General features: G+C 37.7%; 1 protein-coding gene across 1 annotated transcript in view; it reads left to right on the top strand.

Moving 5' to 3' along the window:
* The window catches only part of EPRS1 (glutamyl-prolyl-tRNA synthetase 1), a 65,643-nt gene extending 47,956 nt beyond the window's left edge, over nt 1-17,687 (top strand). The window contains 11 exon segments of the mRNA XM_050948420.1: nt 393-602; nt 1,375-1,447; nt 2,367-2,446; nt 2,890-2,991; nt 5,533-5,688; nt 5,821-6,018; nt 6,519-6,692; nt 10,784-10,944; nt 12,300-12,378; nt 16,487-16,551; nt 17,314-17,687. Of these exon segments, the coding sequence (XP_050804377.1) occupies nt 393-602; nt 1,375-1,447; nt 2,367-2,446; nt 2,890-2,991; nt 5,533-5,688; nt 5,821-6,018; nt 6,519-6,692; nt 10,784-10,944; nt 12,300-12,378; nt 16,487-16,551; nt 17,314-17,464 (1,449 nt within the window). The 3' untranslated portion in view covers nt 17,465-17,687.
* Nucleotides 17,688-21,514: the final 3,827 nt, after the last annotated feature.

The raw sequence follows: 21,514 nt of genomic DNA, 5'->3' as shown, positions 1-21,514 counted from the left end.
CTCACCTTCAAGATCCTGCATTGACACTCTTTTTATCTCTTTGGATAAAGGAACTGTGTCAAAATCCTTGCAGAACCAATTATTACCACTCCATAATTGGTCATAGAGGTGATCTGTAAGTGATGCCAGAAAATATGCACTTTTCCCTGTAGTATCTGAGCCTCTAACTTTTCTGCACCAACCCCTCCATTTCTTGGGAGGAAATTATTAAATATAATTGTTAAATCTTTGTTTACAAGCTCTTTAGCTTTTTTGGTTTTAAATTACAGCCATTTTAAACTGCTGATTGATCAATTTATTGTGAGCGGGTGTCATTAGGTTTAAATTATTGTAGTGCTTTTTTGCACATGCAAATGTAACCTTTTAATATCTTAAAAATATCTTCTTGACAGGTGATCACAAAATCAGAGATGATTGAATACTACGATGTGAGTGGCTGCTACATTCTTCGTCCATGGACTTTTTTCATTTGGGAAACCATCAAGGATTTTTTCGATGGTGAGATCAAGAAACTTGGTGTAGAAAACTGCTACTTTCCCATGTTTGTGTCTCAGGCTGCTCTGGAGAAAGAGAAGACTCATATTGCTGACTTTGCACCTGAGGTACACATCAGAATTCTGTTTACTCCACTCATGTACTACAGCTAACTTTAGCTAAACTGTTTCTTTTTAAAAACTAAGGACAGTGCTCAGATAAATGATGTAGGCAGATATTTTTATATTCTTACAACCAGAAGCTGTGCAAACAACTTCTGCTGCTGCTCCTAGCCCGGTAGGCAATGATAGACTCATAGGTCAGAAGGGACCAATCTGATCATCTAGTCTGACCTCCTGCACAAGGCAGGCCACAGAACCCCACCCATCCAATTTTATAACAACCCCTATCCCAGGACCGAGTTATTGAAATCCTCAAAAATGGTTTGAAGACCTCAAGCTGCAGAGAAACCACTAGCAAGCGACCCGTGCCCCACGCTGCAGGGGAAGGCGAAAAACCTCCAGGGCACCTGCCAATCCGCCCTGGAGGAAAATTCCTTCCCGACCCCAAATATGGCGATCAGCTAAACCCTGAGCATGTGGGCAAGAGTCACCAGCTAGCACCCAAATGATGTCAAATATAAAACAGTTAAAAGTTTGTAAACCCTTCTTTGATATTGTTTTTGGAAGGGGCTTAGAGGTCTACTTTCCATTACGAAGAAGGAAAGGAATCTATGCAGGTGTCTGTCAGTTCTTGTTGGAACGATTATTTCAATACTGCTTAGACTTGATTATATTGTTAGTTAATGAAGGTGATAGGGAACCTAGAACTTTAAGATCTATTTTTATTTTAAATAAAAATAAATCAAGTTGAAGGAAACTTAATATTTTAAATGTTTAGGTTGCTTGGGTTACGAGATCTGGTAAAACAGAGCTGGCTGAACCAATTGCTGTACGTCCTACAAGTGAAACAGGTAAGACACTAACTTGCAAGTAATCAGCAGTTTCTGAATGAGTAAGTGATACAACAGAATCCTGTTGTGGTTTTGAGGCCAGTTGGTGGTCTAATAGGTAGGACACTATGTTGAACATTGGAAAAATCTTGCAGGAAAAAAATTTAATTTTCATCACAACTTGAAACATTTCTAAATGTTTCTAATAAACTAGCTATAAGTTTCATTTACACACAAATTGCAAATTATTTAAAGTTTTCTTATTTAATACTTTAGAAAGCCCTTTGACTGGAATTTTCTTTAATATTTTGAAGTTTTGGGGGTGAAAGGTTTTTATTCAATTTTGCTTTTAAAAAAAAATGTCATTTTCGTTGTTCATTTTGTATTTTACCTTATGGACCTCTTTTTTCATTAATATTCAGATTGTAAAGTCATTAAATATAACTAAGATACAAAAGTGGAGCAACTAAGCTAAATCTGATACAATTTAGTATACTGTAATGTGATTGTGTGATGTTATGAAAATTTCTTATTTAGCTGATTGTGTGTATGTATGAATCTAGATGCATCTAAATATTCTAGTCTTAGTGAAGGACAATGATTTAATAATATGAAAACTAACTGCATGTAAAAAGTAGCTAGGTTTCCCTTTCACCTTCATAAAGAGTCACTAAAGTAGATGTGTTTTGAGTTCTGAGGTAAGTGTGAAACCATTTTTGCTTCAGACCAGCAGCAAGCCACGTATTTACCTGAGGAGTTGGAGCAAAGCAAAAGTATTCCTTTCTTTAAGGTTGTGTGTCCGCTGCAGAATTTCACTTGTGTGGGACAGAAGATGTGAAAAGTGAAATCCTCACAATGGAGCACAAAGTATGTATGTTATAGTTGAGACATGTTCCTCAGATAATTAAAAAAAATTTTTTTTTGTTCTCTTCTTTTGCAGTAATGTATCCTGCCTTTGCAAAGTGGGTGCAGTCACATAGAGATCTTCCTATCAAGCTTAATCAGTGGTGCAACGTAGTGGTAGGTGCATTTAGTCAACCATTTTTTTTTTAAGTGAGGCACATCGCAGGGAATTTGGTATACTTAAAATCTTTTCTAAATTTATTAGGACAATCGTTCCATAAGAGATGGCATCATATCAATATTAATCAAAATATAAGCAATTAATATTTTAATTATGTAATGTGTTTTGGCATGTGGGCCTAGGTATATGCTTTATTAATAATTAAATAAAATACTAGTTTAAAAGGATCCCATTGTGAAAGTATGTTTAACTCCTTTATTTAGAAAAATCCAAACTTCTTTTTTAATCTCAATTTTGGATTTGCAGAGTGGCATACAAGTGAAAAATTGAGTTTTGATCAATACCAAAGAAATAGCTTTTTAAAAAACTTAATCTAAGTAGTTCACGGTTATACTACTGAATTTGAATGTTTTTTTGAAAAAGTTCCTTTTCTTGGCAGCGTTGGGAGTTCAAACATCCTCAGCCTTTCCTGCGCACTCGTGAGTTCCTTTGGCAGGAAGGACACACGGCATTTGCTACGTATGAAGACGCAGCAGAAGAGGTACAAAGCACTGAATGTTTTTAACTATTACTGATCTTTGCTTTCAGAAAGTGACCTGACTCTGTAACAGTACAGGATTTATACTTATGAAAGAGAGACAAGATGGGTGAGATAATCTTTAGCTGACCAATGATCACTGCTTCCTAATGTACTTGAGTTAGTTTGCCACCAATTTTACTCCACACACCCCCCCCCCCAAAGTGTCTGTTGGTACCAGGAGTGCACTTTGCTACAAGAGGAAATTAGTATCCTGTCTATTTGTTTCTCCCCCACTATGACATCATTGGGAACAGAGTGGATTTCTCATCCCTTATATCCCAAATTTGCCCCTCCTGTAAAGCTCCCAAACAGTCCTTTGGTCAGATCTTCTACAGATCTTCTTTTGCAGGCTTCAGGATGAAGCCCTTACCTTTTGACATCATGAAGTCTCCTGCCCTTTCCTAGACTCTGCCTGGACAGACTCACAGCAAGTCCCACTGTTTCCTTCAGAATGATGGAAACAGACCTGTTATGCCCAGCATGGTTTGTTAGCCGCCTGCGGTTCCCATGATTGCTGGCCTGAAGTCCCAGCATTTTTTTTTAACTTAAAAAAATTGGACTTTTTTAGTTGGGGGTTTTTTAATTTAAATTAGTTTTGTTAAATTTGAAAATGACAACCTATGTGAAGCCTAAACTCTAAGTAAACTTTGGAGTTACGAGCACCAGAGTTGCGACCTGACCCGTCAACCAGACACCTCATTTGGAACCGGATACATAATTAGGCAACACCAAGCCGCCCGTCCCCCTGTCCCTTGCCCCCAAAAAAGCAAATACAGTACAATATTTTGTTAAATTATATTTTAGCAGTTTACATTTTTCTTCTGCATAGTAAAGTTTTCAAGCTATATGAAGTCAGTGTTCTGTCGTGAACTTTTGAAAGAGAAACCATAACGTTTTGTTCAGAATTGCAAACATTTCAGAGTTATGAGCAACCTCCATTCCCCAGGTATTTGCAGCTCTGAGGTTCTGCTGTGTTATCTGTTGAAATAATTTAAATTCAGTACAAAACAAAATATTAAGCTGGTAAAAATTTGCTGGCTAAGCACCAGAACCAGTGTGTTGAAGCGCTAACCCAGCTATTGAAAGCAATAGCCTCTCCTGCAACTGTTCAGTTCAATGACTTGTTCATTCAAAGTTAAGAAACTGGTTGAGTTTTGAAAAAGCAGAAAAGCTCGTTTTCCTCTTCCTTTCCATGCATGAAAACTATGTGGAAGAGGCTTCAATCTACTTGTTTATAGAATCTTGAAGGACTGAGTGACAAGAAATAATAAGTTCAGATCACTAACTAAGATAACTGATTTATTAAACAAAGGAAGATATATTATCAATTGATAAACGTTTTTTCTTATGTATTCAGCTTATTTAATAAAAAAAAACTTAATGCTGTTTTAGGACATTTTTAATGGAATTTGAATTTCCATTCAAATTGGTCTTGACACACATGACTATTTAAAATTTTAATCTAGTAAAAAGTTAGGCTATGTAATTGCTTAAACATTATTGATACAGTATATACTCCTGGTTAGCAAAAAGTAGTACCAAATTTAATGTAAAGGCTTTATATAGTTTAAAATCAACACGTTTTAATGGTTATCAATCTTTATTTAGAAAAATAACTAAAAAGTACAAATCTAAAATTTAAAAATTTATGATTTTAATCAAGATTTCCTGCTTGCGGATTTAAGTAATGATTAAAATTGTTGATTTTAAATCAATCCTTCCTGGTCTATACAACTTTATTTCTTCAAGTATATCATATGCATGACATCTCAGTGCGGCTTAACTACCTGGAGAGTTTGCAGTGTCTGTGAAGTTAGTACACCTCTACCCTGATATAACGCTGTCCTTGGGAGCCAAAAAATCTTACCGCGTTATAGGTGAAACTGCGTTATATTGAACTTGCTTTGATCTGCTGGAGCATGCAGCGCCGCCTGCTTCCCTCCTCCTCCCCTCCCCCCAGAGCACTGCTTTACTGCGTTATAGCCACATTCGTGTTCTATCAGGTTGCGTTATATTGGGGTAGAGGTGTATTTAAAGAAGAGGTGACACAGGATTCTCACTTCCTTAAAGGATCAACTTATAATGAATTATAACTGATGAACTAGTTAATAGATTGACTTTTCAGTTTTCAATGTACATTGCGTGCACAAACAGGGATGATATGCCGTATCTTCAAATATAACAAGTTTTGAATCCCTGTTTTGATTTGTTTTGCGCTTAATCGCATATGGAGTCTGACACCTGTGTAATAATGACTCTTTGTTTAATGGTTTCTAGGCTTAAGTATTTGTTTTACAGAAAACATCTACAAAACCTCAAAATGAGTGAAAAATAACAATGCTCTTTAGTTTTATTTGAAGAGAAAAGACAAGTAGGATGTTCAGGTTTTTATACAGTTGTAGGCCAGTCACGCCATTCAGCAATATTTTGGATTTAGAAAATGTTTGAAGAGTAACTCCGTAAATCCAAATCACTGAAGTAACTTAAAGGTTTTAATCATAGGTATTGCAGATTCTTGATCTCTATGCTCGGGTGTATGAAGAACTCCTGGCAATACCTATTGTGAAAGGAAGAAAAACTGAAAAAGAGAAGTTTGCAGGTGGAGACTATACAACCACTGTGGAAGCATATGTATCTGCCAGTGGAAGAGCTATCCAGGTATATATTAATACATAATTTTTTTTTCACTATTTTTGAAAGAAAGGACAGCAAAAAGGGTTGTTGCTGACCTTACACTTAGCAGTTAGTGTAAATTTCTATTGAGCAGAGACTTCTGTATGTGTCTTTCAGGGAGCAACATCGCACCATCTGGGGCAGAATTTTTCAAAAATGTTTGAGATCGTATTTGAAGATCCCAAGATACCAGGAGAAAAACAGTTCGCCTATCAAAACTCTTGGGGCCTTTCAACTCGGACCATTGGTGTGATGACATTGATCCATGGAGATAATATGGGCTTGGTGCTACCACCTCGGGTAGCTTGTGTTCAGGTGTGTAAAAATGACTTGTCTAATTGGTTCAGATGGTGTAACTTTACCTCAGTCAAACAGCCTCACCTCTTTTCCTTTCCTGTCTTGCAATGGGATTAATCAATATTTTCTGATGGATGCCTGATGAAAAGAACTCTTTTTTTAATGTATTGGTACTGAAAATAATACTTGTAGAGCATTGTGTATGCAATCAGTAAGAGTTATGAGGTTGGTTCTCGAGTTATATTACTTGTGATAGAAAATTTAGAAGATATAGCTTGTCTATCTACCCAAAATTAGATTATTTGTAATACTTGGTGAAAGTTTCTTAAATAGGGGTTTCGAAAGACGTTAACCAGATTTAGCACCACAACACTGTTTCCTTAAACATTCCACATCCTCAGCTCAACACTTTAAGGTTGATTCTTTTGGTATTTTTGGTATGGTACATTACAATAATTGGGAACAACTTTTTCCATTACTGTATATATCTTTTTCTTTTTACTTGTGTCATGTCACAGGTTGTAATTATTCCTTGCGGCATCACAAATTCTCTTTCTGAAGAGGACAAAGAGGCACTGATGAAGAAATGTAATGAATATCTTAAAAGACTGCTCCATGTCAATGTCCGCGTACGTGCTGATTTAAGAGACAACTATTCACCTGGTTGGAAGTTCAATCACTGGGAGCTTAAGGTAAATTTCTTTTCAGTAGATCTTAATGTATGTTCATGTGGAATTTTTTTTGTATTCTCTGCAGGCAAATATTTTCTGTCTAAAGTCCATTGAAAAATGGTCAATTGTTGATACAGCATGAATCACGACCACCCCTCCCCCACCAAAACCAGCCCCAGGGCGTCCTCTATCCCAGACACCCATCCCCTCCCTGAGCCCATCCATGGGCCCCGCCAGCGCAGACACCTGCTTCTTTACCCCTCAGAGCCCCAGGATCCAGAGGGAGAAACAGCCTGATGCTGGGTCCCAGGCTTGCACAGAGTTCGTTTTGCACTGCCACCACCTTCCTTAAGGGTGTGAGGGGAACTGGAGCTGTTGAACACTAGCTCTCTCCTTCTCCCTCTGGCGCTCTCTTCTGTGTGTGACCTGGGCTCTGCTGGGTCAATCGGTCTCTAGTTGCGGCCAGCAGCACTGCAGCCCTTTTGGAAGGAAAGGAAATTCTTTGCAAAAAACATTAATTTCTGTAAAACTCTGCATTGCACACTTGTAAAATTCCGCCAAGAGTAACACTAGCTAATGATATCCTAGTTGAGCAGAATGGAAAATACAAGATGATCTTGCATGGTACCACTAAATAAAGAACACTTTTTATTTATCAGAAAGGCAACTACTTCATCACTCAAATACTATGGTTAAAAGTAGCTTCAGTCCTCAGGAAAACAGAGAAACTGCATATAAAACAAGATATCTGAAAAGTGAAGAGAATAAAGCAGACCAAGTATCAAGAACGGGATTAAATAAAATGTGCATTACACTATACAGAAAGTAATGAGAAATTACAGTAAGACAAAATGGGGCTCTATGGCATTAGAGTTGGACGTTAGTGTAAATGTTCAAATGCCAAACTTCAGTATAAGATGTGGAAACCTCCTGTGCAGTCCAAAGAGTCTTGAAAAAAATCTCGCATTGCACCTAAAGAGTGGAAATGTCACACTTTATCCTAAAGCTCCATTTCTGAGTAGTGTGTTAAAGGTTAATGGAGTATGATTATAATAAACAGTTAATTGTTACAGAGAGTCCAACAGAGGCAATAGGTTGATTACTACCTTGGCTTACAATCATCTATTATAATACCTTCTGATATGCTTAAAAATCTGTTTATAAATCCTTTATAAATGATTCATAAGTGCAACCAAAAATGTCATGAAAAATGTCGGTCTAAAATGCAACTCCAGAGCTATTTTGAGAAGTAAGAGACTTAATATTTGAGTGTTTGTGCTCCCGGTATGGAATCCATTCCCCCTCCCCCCCCACCCTTATAGTTGCAGTAATGAAACAAGATTCATAAATACTTCTATTTTTAAGTGTTTGAATTTTTTGCTCACAAAATTGAGGGGAATTTGTGCTGCCTTGAGCCTGGTGTGATATAGGCAGGCACTGTGTGAGCTTTCACACACAACTTTGTTTATAGACCTCTTTTGACTTCTACAAAACTTATGCCATTCCAGTCTGACACCTCTTAAACAGAGATCTGATACTTATACCAAATTGTTTGGTGATAGTCTTTCTTTTCATTTGCAAAGTATGATAGAATTTCAACCTCAGTATCCAGAGAAGACAGCCCAGTGCATTAGCTTGCTATCCTAGAGAGAACTTTTCTTTGTCAGAATATGTTACAATATGAAAATGGTATGGTGTTAAGGCCATGATTTACAGGAAAACAGCATTTATTTTGCTTAGTCCCACTAAGTTCACAGAGTAAGAAGTGCTTTTCACCATGAACAAACTAGAAAGGAAACGTGTATGTTTTTTTCGGGGGGAGGGCAGGGTTATATTTAGTTTTAAATTCCAAGTGAGACTTCTGAGGTTCTGGAAGATGCCAACTTGCTGACTTGTTTAATATTGTATAATTACGTAGTGTCCAGAGGTGCTAAGTGTCTTTGCTGCTCTGTTGCACTGGACACCTTCTAGACTTTTGGAGACAGTTCCTGCCCTAAAGACCTTACAATCTGAAAAGTTTTTTTGACAATAGCTGTGTGAGAGACTCCTGCAAAGAGACTTCAGTCTGTGAGAAGGTCGCAAGTAGTTTCTATGGTGGCTTCTTCAATCCCTTTACAGCGTCCACTTGCTGAGCACTGCTCTTCATTAAGTCACACTCTGCATGTGACCATTTCCATGCCTCTTACTAATGAGGTGCATCAGTCTTAAGGCAGAGCTACACTACAAATTTACATCGGCGCAGCTGCAGCATGTGAGGTGAAGATGCTCAAAGGCGACGGGAGAGAGCTCTCCCTTCAACTTAACTCCACCTCCGCAAGAGGCGGTAGTTATGTCATTGGGAGAAGCTCTCTCACCAACATAGTGCTGTCTACGTGTGGGGTTAAGTTCGGTATAATTACATAACTCAGGAGTGTGGATTTTTCCCACACCTGAACAATGCAGCTATATGGAAGTAAGTACGTAGTGTAGACCAGCCTGAGAGCAAAGAGGTGGAGATATTGGGTATTCTCCAAGAATCTCAAATGGCTTTTTGTAGATGAAAAAACAATATTACTGTTACAAGTTTATATGATGCCAGGTGCTGATAGCATTTTGGTACCTTTACATCTGGCCTGGAATAGAAGTAAACATTTCCCTGTGTGTATAAGGAGATGAAAAGTCACAGGCCCTTTGTCATAAGGTTTAAGAAGCAATGGAAATATTACGTAATTAACTTCTCTTAGGCCTTCAAGTGTTCTGCCACCATCAGTATTAACATTTAGTGAAGCTGTTTTCAAGAACCTTTTTTTAAAACATTGTGCTAATACAGTTTAAACATGCTGTGCCAGGCCAATATTAGAATAAATCATTTATTGAAGAGTTATATTGAGTATAAATTAGTAAACCTATATTTAATAGTAATTTTAACAATCCTCTGTAATTAGGTCAGTTGTGTTCTAGCTGTGTTAGAATAGTGTCTAAATATGATTGACATGCCAGTGTACATAACAAACAGTTAAATCAACAACCACCTGAAAAAATAATCATTAAGTGCAGCACACGGATAAGGATGGTTGCATGTGAAAGAGGAGCTTGGATAAACAAGTATATACAAAGTTCTTTTCTTTTCCAGATTCTCTTTCCCACCACCATCACTGGTAGCCCAGTCTGGGCATGGGTATGCAAAGGATTTTCTAATCCTCATCTTTTCTTTGTTTCTTTTACTCTCGAGGTCAAACTTCCAGCAATTGAAAGCAAAGTGGTGATTCCACTGCATTATTCATCATGATAACATTGTTTGAACACCAATAAAATTCTGTTTGCTGTGGGAGAATCAATATTTCTTTCAGAAAGGAAAAGGCCTAACACCTGTGCTAGCTAAGTAAACAGCCACATCCACAAAAATTATTCCCTCTTGACTGGTTGCTGAAAATGTAAATCTAAATAGATTGTTTTGGGATCTTAGCTGGGAGGGATATTGTATGTATTTTAGCATACTGAAAGCATTTTGTTTTGTTTTTATTTTTTGTTTAAAGAAAAGGACTCTTAATTTGACCTTTTATTTATTATACTGCACTCTACGATACTGCAGTCTGCTGTAACAGGTCCTTTGTAACTTCCATTTCAAGAGTCCGTAGAAGAACAGTGTGCTTAAACACATAAGTAAAATTAAATGCCTTAAGTCCAGGAGACATGCAAAAAATTGGGAGCTTTTCTAGGGAACTCCCCATAGGAAGCCATCTTTTATTCACATGTATAGCGTCATCTGGAAAGGAATCATCCAAATGAAAGAAGGCTATTTCTATTTCCTGTTTCAAACACTATCAGAGGAGTATAAAATGAGCGTAATTCAAGTTCATAAAAGCCTTGCAGTAGTATTGTGGTAAGGCGAAACAATCAATACAGCTTTAGGTTTGCCCCAATCCTGAATTTTTTCAGGTATTAAGACAGCAAAATAATTCTCTTGTTAATCATATGATTGTATGAGAGTGAGACAAAGAGAAATAAAAATCACGTGTCAAGTGAATCCATACTGAAAAAAGCATCTTAGTGGATGAACTGTACTCTTCTGAGAACGACTGACTAGTTCTGCAGTTTACACTAATTTTGTATTGCATTATTTTTGCTTGTAGGGTGTTCCCATCAGGCTTGAAGTGGGACCACGAGATATGAAGAACGGTCAGTTTGTAGCTGTCAGAAGAGACACAGGACAGAAGTTGACCTTTGCTGAACATGAGGCAGAGGATAAACTCAGACACATTTTGGAGGAGATCCATGCTAACCTTTACAACAAGTTAGTCTACAAGGGAATAAATCATATGGCATCTGTGACCTGAAACGACTTTAATTGTAGAAGAGATTTCTTCATATTCAGATTTAACTAGAGAGAAAGTCATCAAGACAAGTCTTCTCTACGCACTGTTTCATTTTTCAGTTTGAGAAGCTCATTCTGATTGTCTCAAAAAGTTTCCCAAATGTGCCTGTGAAATAGAATTTTCAAATGTTAGCAACCCTTCAAGTTCAGATATTATGATATGATACTGACATCTAAAAATGAGCCCCCTGTACTTTTTTGATGCAGTTATACTATGCAAGATTGTAGTGCTAGAAGACTTCTAGAATCCATTCAAAAAACCAAAATTCTTCTATAATATTGGTGCTTACGTCTAGGTCTAAGGTAAAATTTTCAAAAGCACTGAAGTTCCATTTTCAAAAATGAGTGACACTTTGGCACCTACATCATATTGACTTTCACTGGTACATAGGCTCTTAAGTCACTTAGGCCCTTTTGAAAATTGTATCTGTAGTTACTACATAGGGTAAATCTCTGTAATGAGGTGATGCATAAGAATATGATTTTCATATTCTTGAGGCCTGTATATGTGAGGTGCAGGGTTGTCAAGTGTGGTAAAGACAGTCCTGCTATTCTGATTTGAAGACATTATAAGATCATCCTTGATATAAACCTGTTTATATTTGGAGTATCAATTTACTAAGGTGTTTGAATGTCAGAAAATTACCTTCCCAAAGAGGTAAATGAGATCTGATATTCCCGAGAGTTAGGTTTAGCTTTCAAACATTATTATAGTACTCTCCACTCAATTACAGCAGTCATAACCAGGAAATCAACTTCACTGGCACATCTCGGAGGTGATCTGGGTGATGCTTAACTTTTCTGTGGCTTCATCTCCTGCTGATTCTGCCAGAGTTTTCAGTCCCTTCACACTGTGGTACATGCTGAAAACATAAGACATGCTGTCCTGCCTGTTCTTGGCTAGTATTTTGTTCTTTTCACATCGGCTGTATAGGCTGAGCATATTGCAGCTGCCCCTGCTGTGCTCACTCAGACATTAACCTCAGTTGCAAACCAAATAGTAGTGCCATCTCCCAACCCTTTGGGCTTGTCTAATAGTGTGATGGAACTGCAACAGCCTGAAGAGAGAGTTGTCTTTTAATTCATCAGAATTTCCTCTTTGGGGAACAAAAGCTGTTCAAGAATATCCTGATTAAGAAGTTTCTTCCGTATTTGTACTTTTTTTCTCTTGTAATTTGGTGTTTGATGGCTCGGCACAGTTGGTTCAGGTGGTGACTTCATTTAGAAGATGAATACTCATGTCTGTCTTGTCTTAATTTATTTTCTTGTCTTAGAGCTTTTGAAGACCTAACAAATCATATGGTGGTGGCCAATAATATGGAAGACTTTCAAAAAGAACTTGAAGCAGGAAAGGTAAGGAGGTTCTGAATATACTGATGTCTGAATAAGTACAAGTTGTAATCACATTTGCTCATACATGAGGAACTTTTCATGTAGAGGTTGGCAACAAACTGTAAGTTTCCCAAATGCTACAGGAGTTCTGGTTGCTATCTGCGTACTAGAGCACAGTTTTGATTAAAATTTTCCACACTACTAGTCTTTAAAATATTATGTTCAGGCATTAGAGCAACTTTACATACCTGTTATCAAACAACATCATTTATTTAAAATGAGTATACTCCTTTTTCAGCAGGCAGTGACCTTAGCAGATCTTCATACAAATATATCTTTTATTTGGATTAAGATAAAATACTATAATTATTCCCCTATAAATAGTTTAAAAAAAAAAGTCCGAAGAATGTACTACTTGCATCAATGAAAATTGGCCTTTCTAACCTGAACAGAAGCCATTGAGTGCATTGACAGGTGCAGGGCATCAAGAAATTAAGATTGATCATCAGAATAACTGATAGTATAACGGGACTGAATTATATTAAATTCCCTTGTAAGGCCACTAGCAACTTATGAAAAATTTTAGTTTTGGTGGAGCAGTTGAAGTTTAGATCAGCGATTAAGACTGTATTTCTAATGTTTAAGAAATATTTTATTCTTCCCTTGAGGTGCACATTGAACTACCATTGATTGACTTAAGGAGATCCTATTCCTGAAGTTCTATTACCCAGATCTCCCAGCATGTGAAAATATTTGAATAAATGTTCTTGAAGACTCTATCTAGTTAACAACTAAGATTCCCTGTTGGTGAAAGACTTCAACTGAGAAATAATACAAAAGAAAAAAGGTGTTAAAAAAAATGTGGGGTGCCAAGTTGGCTCTACTCTTAAAATGACCATACACTCTTGCTGAACATGTTCTTTAAGGGATTGGTACAGGGCCAGTGGGATTTATGCTGAATAGAAAAAAACAAAATTATTAGCAAACTCATGCATTACTTTTACCACCATCCGCCCCCTTATTCTTTTTTCCTGTAATTTGTGTGTCTCAAACTCATTTGCATATTGTCTTAAATTAGATTGTAAACTCTTCAAAGAGTCTGACTCTGTGTGTCAGTACAGCAACTAGCGCTATAGAGACCCTGACCTTGATTGGGATATATTTCTGCCCTCAAAATATGGTGATTTAAAAAAAAAAAATCTGACTTGCCATCACCCCAGAAGCTAAATATACATCAAGTTATTTTGGACCTTCTCAAAAAGATTTTTGTGCTCAGCCCGCTGGTTCTGAAGTAACATTTCACTAATGCAAACCTTTTCCAAAGCTGGCTTGGCCTACCTGATAGGTATAAAGACCTCTTTTGTCCCACAAATAATCACAGGCATTTTATTATATGCTGATGCAACATCAATTTATGCTTTTAAAAACCACCCTTGGCCTCTGATGGCCTACAGAACAAAGGAGAGACGTGAAAAACGCAGGCTTTCCCAAAATGTTGGGAGATGTGGTAAATTTACGATATGTCTAATGTGCAGCCCTGCAGTGGCAGAGCTGTCCCATACAGCTGCAGCACATCTGGTGAAGACACACTGTGCTGACAGGAAAGAGCTCTCTCGTCAGCATTTTAAAAAAAAACAAAAAAACACACCTCCCTGAGAGGCAGTAGCTATGTCTACAGGAGAAACTCTCCCACTGACACAACACTGTGCACACGAATGCTTATGCTGATGTAATTTCTGTTGCTTAGAGAGATGGAATATTCAGATCCTTGAGTGACATAAGTTTTGACGACGTAGGCTGCAGTACAGACATAGCCTTAGTTACAAAATAAGCTAAGGAAAAAATCCATAAAAAGCAAAAATGCAGCTTAAAGCAAATATATAAAAAACGTAATGGTATTGTGAGCAAACTCTCATTATGGATTAAAGGCTCACCAGGATCTCCTGACATTTGCTTCCATGTCAGAGCCCCAAATCACAATAACACTTTCTTCCATGAAGAGGAGCTGGGAAGGGAGTAATATCCAACCTTGAACACCCCACCTCCCTTCACTTATTCAGAAGCAGATGCTGGAGAGCACCATGATAAATTACTAACCTAGCTAGCTCTGTATGTGAGATAGTACTAGATCATAGATTTCAAACTTGTAAATAAAACAGCTAAACTAGTTACACTTTATGGCATGGAAAATAAACAGTGTAGTGAACATCTTTGATTTGGAAAAGGAAACGTTCCACCTCTGAAGTTACAAGCTCTTATCTGAGTACCTGGATCTGAAGAATTAAAAGTTTGAGTCACTTCATCTCACGTATATATTAATGTTTGTGTCCTTTTTTTCTATGTTATTGTACAAAGCAGGTAATGTATATAAAAGTAGTAATTTTTCATGGAAACCCTCTTATTCAAATCTCTCTTCATTAAAACTTCACTATGTTGTGTTGACCACAGTCTAAAAGGAAATTTCCCAAGCTGATTTTCCTAGGCTAATTTCCCATGTCTTCCTGTATTTGGTGTGATTAACCCCTTAGACCATACAATCTTTGAGATGTGGACTTCTTTGCTTTTGTGTCTTAAGTAATAACTACATGCAATGTTTAATGAAAGCTGCATGAATGATCTACAGCAGCACTTAAACAAAACCCACATTTAGCAAACTAGAAAGATCAATACAAGCACAGAATATTAGGAACTAACATTAGACACTTACTAGTCCCTCCTCCAAATTGCAGAAAATGAAAAAAGCTAATAAAAATCTATATTTCTGCAAAGACTAAATGGGAGTTTTGTCCAAAGAGGAAAAAGTTTGTTGCATAACACAGCCCAACAAATTTATTTAGGCTTTGCGAAGGGGGGAAGAGAACAGAACAGAAGTATGTGGAGCAAATGTGCACTTAAGACTTTTTGACATATTAGCAACTCACCTTCAGCTATTGTCTTTGCCTCGGTTTTCCATAATCTTTTAAAAATATCTTCTTGGCTTTACAGTAACACTTCCTAACTTCTATTGTTAAAGTACATGAAGTGAAAAAATTAAGTGAAACATCCGTGGAAAACCTAGAACAGTTTTATACCTCTGAAACAGAAATTTGCTCCCCAGTTAAGTTTAAAAATACTGAACAATTTAAGTGGGCTGAAGTAGTTAAAGATGATTTAACAATATGCTTACTGCATCTTTTATTGCCTAAGTGCTTAATATCTTGTCTTGTATATCTGGTGTTCATTCTTAGTGTTCATGTAAGAAGAAAATATGCTGGTGACAATTCTCTTTACCTTAATGAAAATACTGAAATAAATTTCTTCATAATGTTGTTCCTCAAAAAATAGGAGTGTATAGCACTGATCCTATAAATTATAATGGGACACTTCATTGGGAAAGCATTTCTTTAAAGTACGTAAATAGGTGTTGCTCCGTAATCCAACAGAGATATGGGAATCGAGATTTTTTTTTTCTTTTAAAAGAAAATAGCCTGCATATCCAGAGCTAGGAGAGAGAAATTTTTTGACACCTTTTCATAGATGTTAAAATATCCTGTTGCTAAATTTCTAATAAGCTAGCAACCATCACTCTTCAAATTCTGTTGTGAATATACACTAGAGTTCTACTGCATTTCACTACAAAGGGGCAACTGTCACTGTATATATGCAGGATGAAAAGGCTAGAAAAACCCTTTTGAGCTGTATTAATTTTACCTTTGATTGTGGTTATCATTAAGTTGAACCTTTCCAGTTTAGAATGGGGCAGAGGGCTGGACTACATAACCTCTTCAGGTCCTTTGCAGCCCTACATTTCTTTGATTCTATGAGCTAACTTTGTCATCTGAGTTTTTAGACTGCAGGTAAACTATTCTGCTTTACAATAAAAGGATGTCCGACTTTCAGAAAAACTTTCCACCTACCAGCTCATTTAGGCATGATTATGCAGCCAGATTGTCAAAAGTGCTCCACATTCAACCACTCCCACTGTGCTCTTTTGAAAGTCTGATTCCTGTTGGGGTGCTGAGCACTATCAAAAATCTGGTCTTCAATGTCTGAAGTGTTAGACCTGTAATGATAGGGTTTGGGAGTCTCTCCTAAAATAATGCCTGTTTTGCTTTCACTGTATAAACTCTGCATCTTTCTTTCATTTCAGATTGTGCAGATTCCCTTTTGTGGGGAAATGGAGTGTGAGGACTGGATCAAGAAAACTACTGCCAGGTAAACTATGTAACTGTTGAATTTAAGAGAACTTTCATTTAACTTTCAAGTTGGGTATCTGAGTATAAAACAACATGAAAGTAACATTTCTTTAGAGCAGTGATACTCAGACCTCAGTGGTTCAGGAGCAAAATTACCAATCAACATTATCCAAAAGAGCCACAGTACTTTGAATTCATAGTTTCATTTATTATATTACTGTAAATTATTCTCACAGCAAAATGGCTAACAGAGTATTGTTGTTTTATCAACTACAATTGGTTAGAATATAAGAACAGCCATACTGGGTCAGACCAAAGGTCCATCTAGCCCAATATCCTGTCTTCCAAGAGTGGCCAATGCCAGATCCCCCAGAGGGAATGAACAGAACAGGTAATCATCAAGTGATCCATCCCCTGTTGCCCATTCCCGGCTTCTGGCAAACAGAGGCTAGGGACAGCCTGGTTAATACGGTAGTAAAAATATCCTGATTTGGTTAATAATTAAATCACACAATGTTTTAATATCATGTGCTGCAAAGACCAACAGGAGGCACATTTCAGAGCCACTTGCGTCTTGCGAGCCTCAGTCTGAATACCACTACTTTAAAGAGACCCTCCTCATAGGATTCTCACTTTTGGGTCGGGTCTCGTACTCCAAGACAGAGCATTATTACTCCCTTAGCCTCAAAGTTTTTATTCAATGAAGTACTCACTGTGTGTGAGATTTCTTTCTTGTAAATCTTTTGGGAATTAAGAATATTAAATTTGCTTTCTATTTCAGGGATCAAGATCTTGAGCCTGGTGCCCCGTCCATGGGAGCAAAAAGTCTCTGCATCCCCTTCAAACCTCTAAGCGAGCTGCAGCATGGAGCAAAATGTGTCTGTGGCAAGAACCCCGCCAAGTTCTACACCCTCTTTGGTCGTAGTTACTAAGTTACTAGCGAAAACACCTTGTTCCTTATCTCTGAACCCAACTTTTTTTAATAAGACTGAAATCTCCCCAGATCTTATCAGTTTTTTGACTTTTTAAATAATTCAAAAAACAAAGCCATAAGAAACCATTAAAAAAAAACCCAGTCATCAGTCTTAGACTAGCAGTATTGCTCAGAATTTTCTGTAAACATCTCTAATAATAAATATGTATTGTGAGCTATAACATGGTTCTATCTTTATTTTTGTGTTTAATGGAAAGATTTGGGTTTTCTTTGCTTGGTTTCTCTTTTGGTTGTGGAGGGTGAGTGTGCTTTCATGTACACACAACACAGATTTGTGAGGAAAAACTTGATGTGTTGTAGATGATGTAACTAAACAAGGGTAATGGTTAAACTATTCTGCACTATGGAGTGTTCGTATTTTTTTACAATGATAACGGTTTAGTTATAGCAAAGGGCTGGCAGCTAGGAATTCTAAACCATACTTGCCACTAATTTACTAGGTGTCTGGCTTTGAACAAGACACTTAATTTCTGTTCCTCAATCTCTAAACTGGAGATGTTTACTTGTGTCTCATTAGTATTGCAAGGGTCAACGAATGTTAACCCTTGTAAAGTGCTTTGAAGATGCAATGGTATTGAGTGTTGAATATTTTGTCATGTTTTATATTTTGGCAAGTTCCCTCACAAATATCCTGTTTTTACCTCTATTCCTCTCTCCCATGTATAAGTTCTTTGAATGAAGCAGACAGGGAGTAACATGGGTCAGCAAAGCCCCCAAACCAGAATAATAGGATGAGCCCCACCTCCACAGCATGTTGCTCTGGAGATCATGAAAGCCACGTCTCCAGTCTTAAGTTGGTTGGAGTTCAGTCCTTTGGTGTGAAGAGTGAGTGGAGCCAGCGAGATGCTCCCTATTCTGACACCTCTGAGTGAAAATCCACTTGGCATTTACTGCTTCTCGCACCAGTTTCCTGTGCACCTTCCCTTCACCATAGGGCTCTGATATATCCGAGGGAGGGAGGAGTGGCTAGGAGTGCGGTTCAGATTGCACAGGCTCAGTGGGCTTGTCAATTGCATTCCTGTGAATCCTTGGCAGCCTTGGCTTCCAAACCCAGCATCCTGGAGAGAGAATCAAACAGACACTCAACAAACTTAAAGTGGAGTTTTACCCTCCCACAGGCTTGTCTCCTGCATGTGTCTCCTGGGTTCCAAATTGATTGGGGTTATTTCTCATGCACAAAAATGTGAACTCTGGCAATCTTAGGTGCAAAACTCACTTATAGCCTTATCCTGAAACTTTTATAGTCTTCTCAGCTTTTCAAAAGATAGTGAAATGCTATTTTCACTTCATGTGAGTCCATGATTTAGTCTTTCGTATTCAGAATGACTGAGTACAATACAATGGCTTTTTTAATGGGAGACCAGCCAGGTTTCTCTGTATTATTGAACCTAGAAGCACATGTATGTACCAATTACTGTTTCTTCCATACTATTTCAAACAGTGGGAAAGTTCTTTTTCAAGTACATCTGACAGGTTCTCATCTCAAGAGAAAATTGTGCTGATAAAACTTTGAAATCAAGTCCCATGGTTTTGGTTTTTGCAGAATTATAGCAATCAGGAGATGGTCACAGTGTGTGCTGCTTCATGCCTCAGTGGGATATGGGGTACTATTTGTGTTTCAACTTAAAAATGGATTAGCTAGAAATACACATGTGCACACATATATATAGATAGATAGATAAAAAGTAATTTTCCGGTGAACATAGTAATTGCAACATCAGATCAAATCAGTGGTACATCAAGTGTAGTATTGTCTCTGATAGTGGTCAGCACCAGGTTTCAGGGCAAGTTTGTTTGGGGTTGGGTTTTTTTAATGTGGATAATTGCAGACTAAACTGCTCAGAACAAAGTTTCTTCCTAATCCCTGTCAGTCAATGGTTGTCTTACGCTCTTTGAAGTGTTTGTATCTATCCCATTTCCAAAATCCCTCCCTCGCTGCAAAAAAAAATAACCCTATCTGACATAACTGGATGTTCTGTGTTGAATCATTTTTAAAGTTACATTTGATCTTGACATATGCAACAATTCATATCTATGTTGCCCTTGCAGGAATCTACCCAGTAAGTTATAATATTTATTGCTGTAGTGCCCAGAGGCTCCAATTTGAATCGGGAAGTCCCCACTCTTATAGAATAGATGCATACGAGGATATAGTGCCTGCCTCATTATAAAGCTCTGATTATATTTGTTTTAAAACTTGCCATTTGATTATTATACTGGACTCAAACTAATGTATATGGAAACTGGATTTTTAGATCAAATTCGAAATACTGTTATACATCCATTAATAGCTTGTCTGGTTAGCACTGTTCCTGCTTTGAACTATCAGCCTCTGGTGGAGCTTAGACAGGCTGAGGTTCTGCCAATTTTTTGAATGGCAGGAAAATAAAGTGCCTGCTAGCAGAATATAAAATTGATATACATGGGATTAGTGGGAGAGAAGATACTATCTTTTCAAATACAGAAAAGAAGAGGATCAGGTATCACATCAGACAGCAATATATGACAGTACTTACTGGTAATTGAAACCTATTCACAAAGCATAGAATTTTTTGGCTGAGATCAAAGCAATTTCTCTTTTGCAACTTGATCAGTGTGGCATAGTAATATAGAAGAATCATCCCTGGTAGCACCTTTTATTCCTCCTGGCATGAAAGATTTCTGGGGATAAATCCTCCTTATGTCCAATCTTTTCTGTTAAACTAGTTGTTTAACTTGTTAGACTGGTTGCTATGGAGACGCTGGTAATGACTCCTCCTCTGAGGTTGAGTTTTTTGCACTATAGGTGTCCTTAGATGCCCTAGCGAATTAACTTTTCTAATCCTCCCATCGATTTGATATCGGGTGAAATTCTTATCCCCACTCCGGCCACTCTATGCTGAGTAAAGGTGCTGAAGCAGCATAAAGGGCTGGGCTCTAAACGTGCTGGAGAATTCCCCCAATATAGGAACAGTGGAAGAAGCTACAGTTTGTCTTTCAAGGACTTTCAGAAATCCCGGTTGTAGGGGGTTGCCAGAGGTGGGGATGGGTATTAGAAGGGCATGTTAGCACTAGAACCAAAGTGCACAATCTTGCAGAGATTGAGAAGCACAGCTGCCCATAACCATGAGGTGACAAGTGAGACAGAAGAACAACACAGGGAAGATCCAATATAGCAAAAGTTACATTAGTAAAGGTGCGTACCAGCAAGTTGCTGAACATCCTCATCTCCTGCTGAAGTGCCCCAGGGTATTGGCCCTAAAGATTGATTCAAATGTCAGATGTTCTAAAATATGGAAGCTGTATCCAGGTTGCCTTTCCTTGGTTCTGCCCACTGTTTTTAGTGATCTCATAAATATGACACAATTTATCAATTATTTTGATTAAAGGGGCAGCATGCATTCAGTTATTTTGATCAGAGATGAGAATAAACAAAATACGTTGAAGGCATTGAGAGCAGCTCAGCTCTAAGAACAATCTGCCATAGGTTTGCTATGAAAACATAACGAGTCAGGAAGAGAACCCAGTCTTTCGCAAGAGTAGGTTCTCATGCACTTCTTTCTTCCCAATTATAGCAGCGTTTGAAGTGATGACTTCTCTGCAGTGCTTGTCACTGACTGAGGGGGAGAGGTTCTTTTTCCGTACTGCAGAAAGCACATCTGGAAGCACCACTTGAGCTGTTCTGTAATACTTTATGGAGGGACCATTCCCATCCTGTTAGTATGAATTTGACACTCTACTGGCACGCAAATCTGCAAACTCTTCTACCTTTAAAAATGGTAAATCAGGACACACTGTAAAGAATAACCAGAAACAAGAGATCCCACTAAGGCTGTTGAAATGACATTGTCTTCCATTGTAATGGAGTTTCTGCTCACTTAAGAAAACTGAAGCAACCCTAATCATAGACAATCTGAGTAAAATACTGTGGTGGGTTGATGATGTATTGTAATGTCTGTGTATCACCCATCACCTACTGGACAGAATCAGAAAACTTGGTTGTCATAGG

The sequence above is a fragment of the Gopherus flavomarginatus genome, chromosome 4 (genome assembly GCF_025201925.1).
Source record: "Gopherus flavomarginatus isolate rGopFla2 chromosome 4, rGopFla2.mat.asm, whole genome shotgun sequence".
NCBI classification, from domain to species: domain Eukaryota; kingdom Metazoa; phylum Chordata; order Testudines; family Testudinidae; genus Gopherus; species Gopherus flavomarginatus.
Note: the sequence above shows the minus strand (reverse complement) of the source record. Positions and strands in the feature narration are given on the sequence as shown.